The sequence below is a fragment of the Rhea pennata genome, chromosome 2 (genome assembly GCF_028389875.1).
Source record: "Rhea pennata isolate bPtePen1 chromosome 2, bPtePen1.pri, whole genome shotgun sequence".
NCBI lineage: Eukaryota > Metazoa > Chordata > Aves > Rheiformes > Rheidae > Rhea > Rhea pennata.
Window position 1 is genome coordinate 75,006,456 of NC_084664.1, and position 13,015 is coordinate 75,019,470.

Here is a 13,015-nt window from a genome sequence, read left to right on the forward strand (position 1 = left end):
TCTTTAAGACTTAGATTCGTGAATGAAATACATTAACAATATAAGTATTTCTGTCTTTGCTTCCTGCAAGTTATCTCAACCATGTATTAAAACTGCAGTAAATATTCCCTAGTTGGGAAAAATAGAGGTTTATTCAGCAGCAATTCTTGTTATAATTAATATCTATATAGTTTTTTAATCTTTTTATAATTTAACATAATTTTACAAATTATTCTCTTTAAAAAGTCTTTTTGGATAGTTAAGAATACAGAAATATTTTAAACTGCTGTATATTTTAATCATTCAATAATTGTTATTATGAGGAAATGAGAAACTACAAAAATACCAAAATATTTTCTCTCTGATTTGTGTAACTAGGGACTTAGAATACTTTCAGTTTTCAGCAAATGATGTCTATGATGTTAAAGAAATTTTATTGGACATAAGTATAATTTTATTTATTTCCTGACCTCATTTTCCAAAGAAAATGTGTAATCTCCGTGAAATGTGGTTTGTTTCAGTCTTGTCAAAATACCTTCATACACCAAAAATCACACCCTTTTTTCCACTATCACCTCTCCTTTTGCTTGTTTCCTTGCTTCACTTTCTCCTACACACTCTTTAGCCAAGCGTTGTTTTGCTGAAAGTGGTAGCAATGCCTTTGCTTGAGAAAGGTCACATACTTTAACTTTTAACTTTAAGAACAGCTTTTTCAGTGGGAAGTCACAGCCTATCAGAAGAACATGTTTAAAGAAAATCGTGAGAATTCGAATGCAGGATTATCATCCCATAAATTTTACTGTTTCCAGTTTTAAATGGAAGAATGAAAAAAATAAACCTTTCCAAATAGAATAATGGGTTCTTTGACATGGCAAAATACTTTCAGCATGGCTCAAATGTTTTTGCTTGCTTTCTTTTTCTGATAATTGATTTTCATAGGACCAGCTCCAGTCCTCTGTTTTGTCCCTGAAAAACAGCTGCATTTAGGAAGACTGTGAAGTTGTAGTTGAATCCAAGACAAGCAATCTCTTAAGTGACTGAGCAGCGAATCCAAGGGTCCTTTTTTTCTTCAGATGTTAGTAGAGATGAATAAAAATTGCAAGCAAAATCAGTAATCAATGGATTACACCTTGTAATAACCTGTCAGTGTTTAAGTAGTTGTTTCTGTCTTGCAGCAATAAAGTACAACATATAATGGATGAGATGATCGCAACAGAAAGGGAGTATGTTAGATCATTAGGATATATCATCAACAACTATTTTCCAGAAATGGAGAGAATTGACTTACCTCAGGATTTGCGCGGGAAGAGGAACACTATCTTTGGGAACCTGGAGAAGCTCTATGATTTCCATTGCCAATACTTCCTAAAAGAGCTGGAGCGCTGCCGAGATTTTCCACTGTGTGTCAGCCATTGCTTTCTCAAACATGTAAGTATTGTCCTCAAAGGAGGATACGTCCTTCAAGCCTGACGTTCTGAGTAAACTTCAAGCTCCGTTGGATCGGCTGAATTACGTTTTTCAAGCTGTACCATGAGAAATGAGGACTACATGGGTAACAGTGCAGATTCCTTCTTTCAAAAGAGAGCTAAGTGCAACTCCTGACCATGTTTACTTGTTTCTAATAGGCAAAGCATCAAATTGTTGAGGATTTTCTTTATCTACTCTGGATGTGTGCTTAATGCAGTAGATTTTTTAGTAGGGAAAGTTAGTGTGTGTGTGTGGCAGGTATGATACACCTGTGGATTTTATACACTTAGTTTTAAGATGGAGCTTGTACGAAGTTGGCCTTATAGCTTGCCTATTGTTTTTGGATATTTGGTAAATGATTCTGTCTCCAACTTCTTTTTGGCTTAATTGTTGGCATAGACATTTTTCAGTAAAAGAGTGATTCAAAGAGAGAACATAAAATCAAGTATTAAGTATTTAGCTGTTCGAAATATCATGTCACTCTTCTTTCTTATGTACAATCTTGATTTTGGCCTACTCTGGAGCAAAATGTGAATTATGAGAATTATAACCTTCTTCTAAACAGGTACAGAAACGTGAGTAGCAGTTGCATTCATACTTGAATCAGAACCAGGCATGCAAAGAAACATGGATTAGCTGAAGTGCTGGTCCTTCCCAGCACTCTGCCCAGTGGCAGCTATACAGAGAAGTGATATGGCCAAGAGTATATTGATTTATATCAGGATGCTTCCTGCCTTGCTGAAAGGCTTGCCTCAAAATGTTGAACACACCTTCCTGCTCTCACAACTCTTTCCCCAAATTATTTTTTCTTTTTTTTTTTTTTTGGGGGGGGGGGGAAGTGGATGAAAGCAAAACTAATTATTGCTGAGTCTGCAGAAATTAGCAATAAACTTTCATAAAAGTTTATTTTTCTGAAGTCACAAGTTCATATTTACTTCGTGTCCACAAGGCAATTATACAATTTGTAGCACCTTCCAAAATGCCTGGAGTGATTAGAGTGTTATGATTTAAGCAACTGAAAGAACAACGCCCTCTGACAAAGAAGATGGAGTTGTGGTTACTGTTTGCATTCCCTGTTGAGCATCATGTTTGGTTTGATTGGAGTCTCTCATTGCACTATGTTTGTTACTATATCAGAAGGAAAAAACACAATCTTTTGCCCCTTCTACACCCCATGTCTCTTTCTAATCATCTAGTATTGGTGCTTAAGACCCCTGATAAGCCCAAAGTTTTCCCCATATAATAATAAGCATAGCAGAGAATCCTCTATCAGAGGTTTGGCTGTGACCTAGTTTTGATGAACATTGAGTTTAAGTCAGTGTTTCAGCTGACAGCATGCAAGTTATTTTGGATGTGGTTATTGTCCTTCCAGCTTAATTTTGGGCCTGTTCAGATTTTTCGTCTTGAATGTTCACTTCATTGCCTTCTCCAGCACTTTTGGAGTACTAACTGTCCCACGATGTCTGAGAAAGTTAATAGATTTCTGCTGACTGGAATTAGTGGGGTATGCATCAGTTTGGTGATGCTCTTGACAAGGAGGCTTCTGAAAGCTGAGGCGAACTCTAACTGCTTTGCATCTTCCCTAAATCTTTGGTTGTTTTTTTTAACTGGAAAAAAATCTGATGATAGAAGGGAACTAACTATCTTCTCCACTTTTTTTAGGAGGAACAATTTGGCATGTATGCTTTATATAGCAAGAACAAACCTCAGTCAGATGCCTTGCTAACCAGCCATGGAAATGCATTCTTTAAAGTAATTACTGTTTAGTTTCTCACTTCATGTAAATTGCATGATCATCACTTACTGATTTTAAAGCTGTTTAGGAAATATAGTTTAGGAGTACTTACCCATTCCTGTTACTTCTGCAGAACAAGCAACGGAATCTGGGTGATAAGATGGATTTGGCCTCCTATTTACTGAAGCCCATTCAAAGAATGAGCAAGTATGCACTTCTACTGAAGGACATGATTAAGGAGTGTACAAAGACCCAGGAGCAGGAACTCAGTGACCTGAGGGCTGCTGAGGAGATGGTGAAATTCCAGCTGCGCCATGGAAATGACCTGCTTGCTATGGATGCCATTCAAGGATGTGATGTAAGCATTCTTCAGTTGTTCCTTTGCTGTTTGCTTGACTTTCCTGCTGCACTTTTTACTCCAAGGTAGCATATGACTAGGCAAGACAGAACGAGAGTGTTGGACTACCTATGATTTGTACTGCTCTGGGGGCCTGTAAGACTCCCATCATGGACTGAAAGCCCAGAGTGCTCAGTGCTGTACAGCATAATTAAGAAAAAAAGTGGTGGCAAGGATGCCAGTGCCTATCCTAAAATGCTTTTGCTTGCAGGACGTGTAGCAGAGCCCCAAGACAGGCTGCACGGCTCTTGAATTGCTTGTGAGCATGATGAAGGGACACCTGAACTTTTCAGTAATCTGATCAGATCTGAAAGTGTTTCTAGCATATTCACGTTACTCTGTTTTAATCAGCAGCTCAAATGCAACTGTGCTGGATTAATATCTGGAGCAATGTGTCCCCAGAGTGTTATACCACATTTACCTATAGCTTAGCTTATTTTCACCTCTGGGGGAGACATATTATCCTCTCCTTCTTCCTCGCATTTGGTGAAATAAATACTACCACCTTCTCTTCTCTGTCAAAACTTTGTCCTTTTCTCTCAACAGGTCAATTTGAAAGAGCAAGGGCAACTGCGATGTCAGGATGAGTTTATTGTTTGCTGTGGAAGGAAGAAATATTTGAGGCATGTCTTCCTCTTTGAAGATCTCATCTTATTTAGCAAGACAAAAAAGATTGATGGGGGATATGACATCTATATGTACAAACAGTCATTCAAGGTAAATTAAATCTGTTTTCTTGTTAGGCAAATGTGTGTAATGTGCAATCCTGCTTTCTCAGTAGCATGCTATGAACAGGTCTGTGTTCTCCTTAGCAGTATTGAGTGAAGGGACTAGCATCCCACTTAAATTGCATTGCAAGTCATTTTTTTTTGTTATTATTGTTCTAGAGAAAAACGTAAGTTGTTTTTTCAAAGTCTGGAGAAACTCTGAGTAATCAAAATATGTATGATCTATTATGTGTCATTAATGCGTAAAATGCACAAAATGTTTGAGTGTCTTACCATTTGCAAGTGTTTGGGAGTATACAAAGTCCTAATTTGTAATCACCTGGATTAAGAATATAGGCATGTCCACTGTTTGTGGATCCTAGTTTGCCAACATTCTTCCAGATACGCATAGCTCTAAGTGCATGCTTAAACTGCTGTAGTGAGTTGAGGACATAACTGGAGTTTATCTTGCACGTGTGATGCCAGCTGATATATCTTCAACTGGAAGAAGCAGATTTGTGACTCAGCTATTACATCCTATGTTACAAACTCAGTTTAACTAACTGACTGCAATTCTCTGATCATTAAAGGATGCGTGCTGTCTTCTAGCAACAACATTTCTATGTTTTCACACTCTTTAGAACAAGATTATACATAAGTAGGACAAACTGCTGACTCTTGCGAAAGCAAGTCAGCTGGAAGCACAGCTTCATTGCCAAGAAATCAAGATGAGCACGTTTTTCAATTAAAGTGAATGACATAAGGAAATTAGTCTGCTCTGTTTGTCATAAACATTGAATTGTTTTTGTCTTTCAGACTGCTGAAATTGGAATGACAGAAAATGTTGGAGATAGTGGTCTGAGGTTTGAAATTTGGTTTCGAAGGAGAAGAAGATCCCAGGATACATATATCCTTCAAGCAAACTCAGCAGAAATTAAAACTGCATGGACTGATATCATAGGAAAGATTCTTTGGAGACAGGCTATGAGGAATCGAGGTATGCAAAATCTGTAAAGGTGTTACAGCAAGTAACTTCTTGTTCTAATTAGGCAGACTAACCTCCCACACGGTGAAATAGGTCTTATATATCCTAAGCCAACAGCAGTCTTCAAGTTAAACAAGGCACACTGGAAACAGCTACAGTAAATGGCAATCAAAAATATTTATGGCTCAATACATTTTCTCATGAAGTTTCAGAAATATTAGTAGGACCTTAAATGTGTTCAATAAGTATGGGGGATATTCTACTTTAAAATGCCTTGCTTAAATATGTGAAGGTGTTCACTTTCAGATACCTGTGTAAAGTAGAGGATTAGTTTTAGTATTGCCATAGCCAGTAGTGCAGCTTGTAAAAGATAAGCTGCAGGACTAGAAATTGGGCTGTTACCTTTTATTTGATTCTATGTAATCTGATCAAGACCTCTTTTGAAGAGATGTTTAGACTGGCAAAAGTTAGGAAAGCACCTGAACTTTAGAAATACCACATGAGGGCTTGTTCTTTCCTGATATTGACTGTCTCATGTATGGAAGGTAGATGCTCCCTCCTGTCATCTAGAGGGCAGAGATTTTAAATCTGTATCGTATTTGAAACTGAGGTTAGGCAAGATAATCGTATTGGTTTAATACTCCATTCTCTGGAAGGGAAAAGGGAGCCTCCTGGCCCTATATCTTCCTCTTTACTCTCCTGCCACTTTCCTTGCTTCAGTGTTGGTGCTTATCTGACCCCACAGTATACAACCAGTTCCTTGACTGATAGATTAGTTTTCTGTTATCTTACACGTGTCATGAAATGCCACCATGATTTTAGAAATAAGAACTTTATTCATTCTCAATCCTGGCTGTTCTGCAGTCTTTTAGGAGAAAAAAAAAAAAAAAAGGCAGAATCAGAACTTCTTCCTCTTCCATCCCTTCAGACACAAAAGCTTTCGTTAGGAAAATGGGGAAAAAATGCTTTAGTTTTAGGCCTTCTTTATAAGCATTAAGAAAGTAAAAATTCCATTCTTTTCCAGAAAGAAACTGTTTATCAGCAGTTAAATACTTCACTCAGGAAAGAATGCTGAGGAATGTTCTTAAGGAGCTGACACCTGTGTGACAAATGCTTCTGTGAAAATAATCCAGGGCAATATTTAATTTGTATGGGTTATCTAGCCTTGTCAGCACAGTATATCCTCAGAAACATTGCACACAGAGCAAGACCTGATTTTCATGATCCTTGTGAGACACGGCTTGATCTGTTTTTGGTTTGTGTCTTCCTCAAAATAACTATTCATTCAAAAAAAATGTCATTTTATGATCATTTAGAAATCTTCTAAGGTCAGTTTTTATTAGTGTCTGTCCTGTAGTTTAACTGAAAGTCACTTTAAAAATTGTCATGCTGATTCCTTACCTTGAAAATGGTCAGGTCTCTTTTCACTGCTGGTGGTCATCACTGTTTTATCTGAACTATGTGTACGTTTAGTGAAGATTAAAAGGTTAATTTGCAACTTGTTTTCTGATCTGTCTATAAAATAGACACAAAGAAATTGTTATGCATGTTAATTGGAAGCAAATCAGTAACTGTATACCTTCTGGTGACTTGTGTTACAGTACCCTTGTTCAGTGGAGGTGATTATAAATTTAATTTTGGAAGTATATTTTAGATTCCTCTAATTTATTTTGTAGATAAATTAGCTTTTTTTTTAAAAAAAAATTAGTTCTTCTTTTTAACCAGACCTCATCGAAATATATATAGTAGCTGTAGTAGCTGGTGTGTTACTAGGGCTGTTATATTCCCGATAGCAATATAGCGGCTAGAAAACCTGGCAGCGTCTTCACTCCCAAAGTAGAAATACATCAGTGGAAGAATCTTTCCAGTTTAATACCTTCTGCCATGAGTGTTGTCAGGTCTGTCTTTTCCTGATGCACAGCTCAAGTCTCTAAACAAATCTCACCTCTGATCACCCTGTGATTTCCAGAGGGAATCTAGAGCCCCTCATGTTCCCCTACCCTCCACTCCAAATAGTCTACTTTTGTGACTGTTCTTCTCCAGCTCTCCTGCACTTCACAATGTATAGACATGCTGGATGGATCTGCTTGACAACTTTTCCACCATTTTCAGGTGGAAACTGCAGTTGCCTACTGTCTCACTGGTCTTGCAGCTTTTCATTGACCCTGTGCGTTTGGATGTGCCATCTCTTCCTTGGCTGTGCATTCAGAAGGAAGTGCCTTGTTCTTTATTTCTGGCAGAGATTTCAGACAAGATTGCATTTACCTTGCTCCAGGCAGGAATCCAGGGCAAATAAACACCATCCTCTCTTGCCCGCTTTTTGACAGCACCAAAATGTTTCTGTGGTTTAGTTGAGAGGCTTATTGGCCTGCATGTCCCTCATTTTTCTGTAGAGGACCTCTTGTGTAGTGCCCAAGAGATATCACTACCTCTTGGTAGTTGTTCTAACACAAATACTGAAATATGTCATTTTAGTACAAGCCTAACTCTTAGGTATTACTTTCAATCTGTCAAAGGTGGTGATTTCTGCTTTGAAATTCGAATTAGCTGATTGATGAAACTTAATGTCTTGAATATTGACTAAGCTATAATGGGAAAATCGTTATATTGTTTCCCTTTAAGAGAAATCCTTAGCTTGTTAAGAGATGACAAAGCAAGTTGTATTACAACTGAAGTAACTGTGAAAGATTCAGTTGTATTGGTGACCATATGGGCCTGAGAGGACAAGAAGAGGGGAGCAGCATCCCTGAATTCTCTTTCATAATCCTAAGGAAAATAGCGTTAAAAGCAAAGAGGCTCAGGAAGACTTGATCCTGCTATTTTGTACTAGATAAATGTCTGGAAGTCATTCGGTTGGTACCTATAGGAAAAACCTGTTAGATGAAGATATTCTATTTCTTCAGTAAATCTTCAAAGAGCTGCCTGATATTTATGTGTATAAAACTTCCATTCTAGAACTGCGAATACAAGAGATGGTATCCATGGGAATAGGCAATAAACCTTTCATGGATATCAAACCCAGCGAAGCAGCTATAAGCAACCGAGCAATTGACTACCTCATGAAGGGAACAGGTATGATGTATATTATCCATGACATACAGACACTTTGTTTTTCTGCATCTGGGTCTGGTCAGAAGACAACTTTGAATAATTACTTCATAGTCTGCCTTTCTTTTCCAATAAAGTTGGGAGTAGGATGTATCACTGCATTTCTTCTTCCCTTGTCGGAAAAGCAGCAAGATAGCCCTGGAACTGAAGAGAATTTGTCTCAGTTTACTAAGATTGGTTTGAGCAGTAGATAATATTTGATCAAACATAATTCTCAATGTTGTTCCTGATCTTGTTTTTAAGATAACATTCCCTACGCTTTTTCCATAATGTCCAAAGTGTCCTGTTTTTACAGAATCAAGATCTCGAGCATCAATAGCAGTATCCTCATTTGACCATTCCACACCATTCAAGAGACCACATTCTACTATCTCTAGTAGCAGCACATCATCTTCCGGCAGCCAGTCATCTTCATCTATTCTAGGTTCGCTGAACCTGCATGTCTGCTCCAGCCAATCTCATTCAGGCTTGCTTGGGCTACCCTTCTACCACTGGTCATATGATGTTAGAAACTGCATTGAGGAAGATGAACTGGAGCAGGAAACGGGAAGCCAGCCTTCAATGAGTAAGTAGATTTCAGCATTTTGCTGAGAAGGATATTTTTCACATGATAAGTTGTTCAGATTGCTGCATATATCTGTTAAGGGACACATTTGGAGACACTGAGTAGCACAACTATGTGTTCGAACTATGATTTCTGACTTTAAGTTTTATCATTGCTTCAATTAACTATATATTATGTAGCAGCAGCAACAAAGAGAGTCCTGGTGAACTCCAGAGGCATCACTTGCTCAGACATGGGCAGAGTTGGTAACATGATCCTCATGTCACTCCTGAAGCAGCATGTCATTGCTCCTTTCAAAAACCATCACTATCCCTCCATATTTGGCTTTTGCAGTAGACATATTGTAATAACAGTGTTTCATCAGTGTTCTGTGGTGTTAAATGGGTAAATAATGTAAGTCCAAAGACATTGTCTTTTATGTTACTAACCTCCAGTTAGATTATCTTTGGAGGTTTATGTTTAGTTTGGGACAATAAAGGTCTTAAGGTTTTGGAATCTGGGAGTTTACTTTCCTGTGTTGTTGATGTAGTTTGTGCTAATTTACAATGCATTTCCTTTTTTGTGCTTTTTCCTGTTCATAGTCACAGAGAGTTCAGAATCATCTCAGTGCACCTCAGGTGAAAGTCTGAGTGGTTTTAGTACTTCTGCCCATTCTGAGTCCCATCTTCCTACAGAGACGTTTTTGGATGAAGGTATTTCAAGTGCTATTTCCAAATATTCCTCACAGTGCATGTCTCCTGTTCTTCCTGAGAAGAATTCCAGATCAAAGCACAACAGCCAGTATGTTACAGCTGTAAGTACTGTGTTGCTGGCAAAAAGCCAGCCTTTCTGTCTTAGAGTATTTATGTCATCTTAGAAACATGCCAGTATTAAACAAATGCCCAGGTCTCTTGAAAGTCCAGATTCTAGGGATGTCATGTTGCTCTCCATGGGATGCTGAACTCAATCATTTGCATGTCTGCAGTGTTTTAATTTCTTCTGTTTATCAAAATTGCCATGTTTTGCTTTGTGTTGTAATGGTGACATAATTTGGTGTAAGTAAAGAGCTGCTTATAAGAATGACATGAAATGATGCGTTATCATCAATTGCTCTCACTGTGATATAAAGCAGAACAGTGCATTTTTATCTGTTGTGATGCATGTGTATTAGGTATGTACAGGCTTTGTTTTTTAGTGACTTACTTTATAATGTACTTTACAGCTTAATTTATTTTTAAGTATTTTATGCTTCTACTGTTGATAGATTTAAAACCCCTCTTTTAGAGTCAATTTTGAAGAAATTGGAAATTTTAGTCCAGCTAAGGCAGTTTTCAAATCATTTTTCTTCTGTCTAACTAAATTTACCTAAACAATTCACTGATAAAAATTTCTACCTTCAATTACATTTGTGCACTGAGTGACCTGCTTGAGTACAAGGTAAGTTGCTTGAGTAACAAAATGTAATATATCTTACATTAATTCATGGTGTGATCCATTACATGAGTGCCAACATTTTAAGTTATTTTATTGGCCCTATTCTGCCACCCCTTTTTTTTTTTTTTTTTTTTTTTCTGGGAATGGTCATATACTTATTTCAGTTAGACTCCTCATGGCAGAAGTGCATGGCCAGTTTGAGGATGGCAGAATCTGTGCTCATGAATTTGCTTTAAACAGTTGAGAAATTGTAACAGGAATAAAACATTTTGGTACTAATTGTAATTTAGCAGAAGTGTTGAGACGATGCATCTCCTGGCTAAATTGAAGTTGTTTGACAGCACTGCACTCTGTGCTAATAGACAGACTTTTCAAAGAAGGAGAATTTATGAAAGTGCCCAGTTACGAAAGACATGAACACATGCACATCTGTGCGTAAATACACAGAACAGCAGTTCTGATAAAAACACTGAATGCTAAATGGGCAGTCACTTCTCAACAGCTGCTACAGCCTGTCATCAGGTAGAGAGTAGTGTTGGGTTTATTTTCTGTCCCACCAACTCCTCCTAGAAACTGGAACTTGAGCCAAGGCATTTCTGCCTGTGGATCTACATGTATCGTTCAAATAACTTTTGTATGCAAGTAAAGAATATGGCTATTTATACTACTGGACATTTATAGTTACAAAAGAGAGCAAAATGGGATACCATCCAATAGGATGTGCCCCCAAGTAGGTCAAAGCTTAAATGTCATATGGTTGCAAGGAGATTCTCAGTTAATCAGAACATAACAAATGCTCTAATGTTAATGCAAATACCAGTGGTTTTAACAAGACAGTTCATAATGAATATTAATTAAAATGCTGAAACAAATGGGAAGTCAATAATGATGCTAAAGTGAATACTAGTCAGTCAAAGCAATTAACACTTTAAAGTTAATTCCCTTATATGTGAATTCTAAAGTAAGGCACAGGCTTTTTTAGTCTGTAATAAAAATCTATGTTACCACAAGGACCTTTGTGGCAGTATAATCCCATTTTATAGCCCCATAGTATTGGCTCCCCTGAGGCTTGCAAGTCTTTGTGAGGATAAATAAAGTATATGGTGTGATGATGTAATATGACTCCTGAATCCTACAAGCCCATGAATTTACAGTCAAAACGGACATTGACCCTCTAACTACAGTTTGATACAGGTTTGTGTAGTAGCATTTCTCTGCGTCTGGCTAGATAGCCAGAAATGCAATCCTGCCAATCTCAGTACTGGAATTTCTGAGTGAGTGAGTGCACTGCAGTGGAAAGATATTACATGTTTGCATGCATGCAAATGTGACTGTGGCCAGGGTCTGCATTTCTAAACCATTCAAGGAAGTAGGCAAAGTAAAAGAAATCATTACTATCACAAAGAATAATACTATGTAAGGAGATAGGAAGGCACAATGTTAAGGCAGATTCTCTTCATTAGTCATATGTGTAGGTAAAATAATGTTGCTATTCCCAACTTGTAAAATTTGTTTTTTTGTAAAAAGCTTTAGTAGATTTCTGTTGCATATACCTGGAGCCCTTCATTTTGGATTAGACCGAGGCTAGTGTGCCAGCCAACATGGATCCAAGGCAGAGATACTGTATTCAAGTAGTCCGTTGTGCAGTCTGTATCCAGAGATTGCTCTGTGGGATCCTTCTCCATTCCTGGCATCAGCAGTGATCCATGTAAACTAACTCTCCTGGCCGGCCGGCCGGCCAGCCAGCCAGCAGTGAAATCACGACCACTGCATTTGAGTTACTCCAGCCAAATCGTGGCATGCATTGCACGTGTTAGTTCACAGAAGTCCTGTAAATTTGAGGTGGCAGTGGTGTGGAGCTTGGCATTCACTTTTGTACACATTGAGGTTTATATGTTTCTTCAAAGTGACTCTGCTTTTTGGCTGAGGTGTTTTTATCTCTCTGCTTCTCCTACTATGTCAAAGGAGCATGTTTCTAGAAATGGGGAAATTTCCTGGTCAAGAGACTTGCTGTCCTGAGACACCAATTACACTCCTCCTGTGGCACCAAAGGACACCACAGCCCTGTGGCTGCAAAGAAGGGAGTGCTTAGAAATGCTTTTGTAACCATCCCATGAGCAAGAGAAGGTTACATGATAAACCCCTATGCCAAAAAAGATTCTTGTGAGCTTTTTCTACATGAACATGCTCAGGTCATTCCTACTAAGCAGTAATGTTGCCTTTAAGTCTATTGCCCTCCCTTTCCCATCAGAACGAAGCCTCTCATGTGCTTTGTCTCTCAGCAGGAATCTGACTGAGGGCATAAATGACTAAGTAAGTATTTTTCTCTGTTAGTACTAGAATGACAGAGGAATCATAATAGTAAGAAAAAGTCTGCTGGCTGCCATGTTAATTTTAAAATAGCCAAATAAATAGCAGCATGGGAGAATTTTCTGTATGCTATAACAGTATTAGAAGAGCTTTTTAAACATTAACTGAGTCATCTCTAAAATTTTTGGTAAGGCATAGTCTGGTGGAAAGGTTGTGTCTACCTCCTCCTGGTAAAAATCATTTATTTCACTGAATGGCCAGTATTTTTTTTTGGACCATTGTCACTCTTACACGGCAGCTTGTTTCAGGAGCTGCTTATAAAATGACATGAAATGATGTGATAGCATGG

General features: G+C 38.0%; 1 protein-coding gene across 4 annotated transcripts in view; it reads left to right on the forward strand.

Annotated features, from left to right (window-relative positions):
- Positions 1–13,015, forward strand: part of PLEKHG4B (pleckstrin homology and RhoGEF domain containing G4B) — a 62,763-nt gene that overhangs the window by 47,419 nt on the left and 2,329 nt on the right. For 3 of the 4 annotated variants that reach the window (XM_062569769.1, XM_062569773.1, XM_062569770.1), the window contains 8 exons: positions 1,155–1,407; positions 3,109–3,198; positions 3,315–3,539; positions 4,125–4,295; positions 5,102–5,282; positions 8,226–8,342; positions 8,674–8,943; positions 9,525–9,736. In XM_062569769.1, coding sequence (XP_062425753.1) covers positions 1,155–1,407; positions 3,109–3,198; positions 3,315–3,539; positions 4,125–4,295; positions 5,102–5,282; positions 8,226–8,342; positions 8,674–8,943; positions 9,525–9,736 — 1,519 coding nt within the window. The remainder of the gene's footprint in view (positions 1–1,154; positions 1,408–3,108; positions 3,199–3,314; positions 3,540–4,124; positions 4,296–5,101; positions 5,283–8,225; positions 8,343–8,673; positions 8,944–9,524; positions 9,737–13,015) is intronic. The other variant, XM_062569772.1, reaches the window with a different exon arrangement.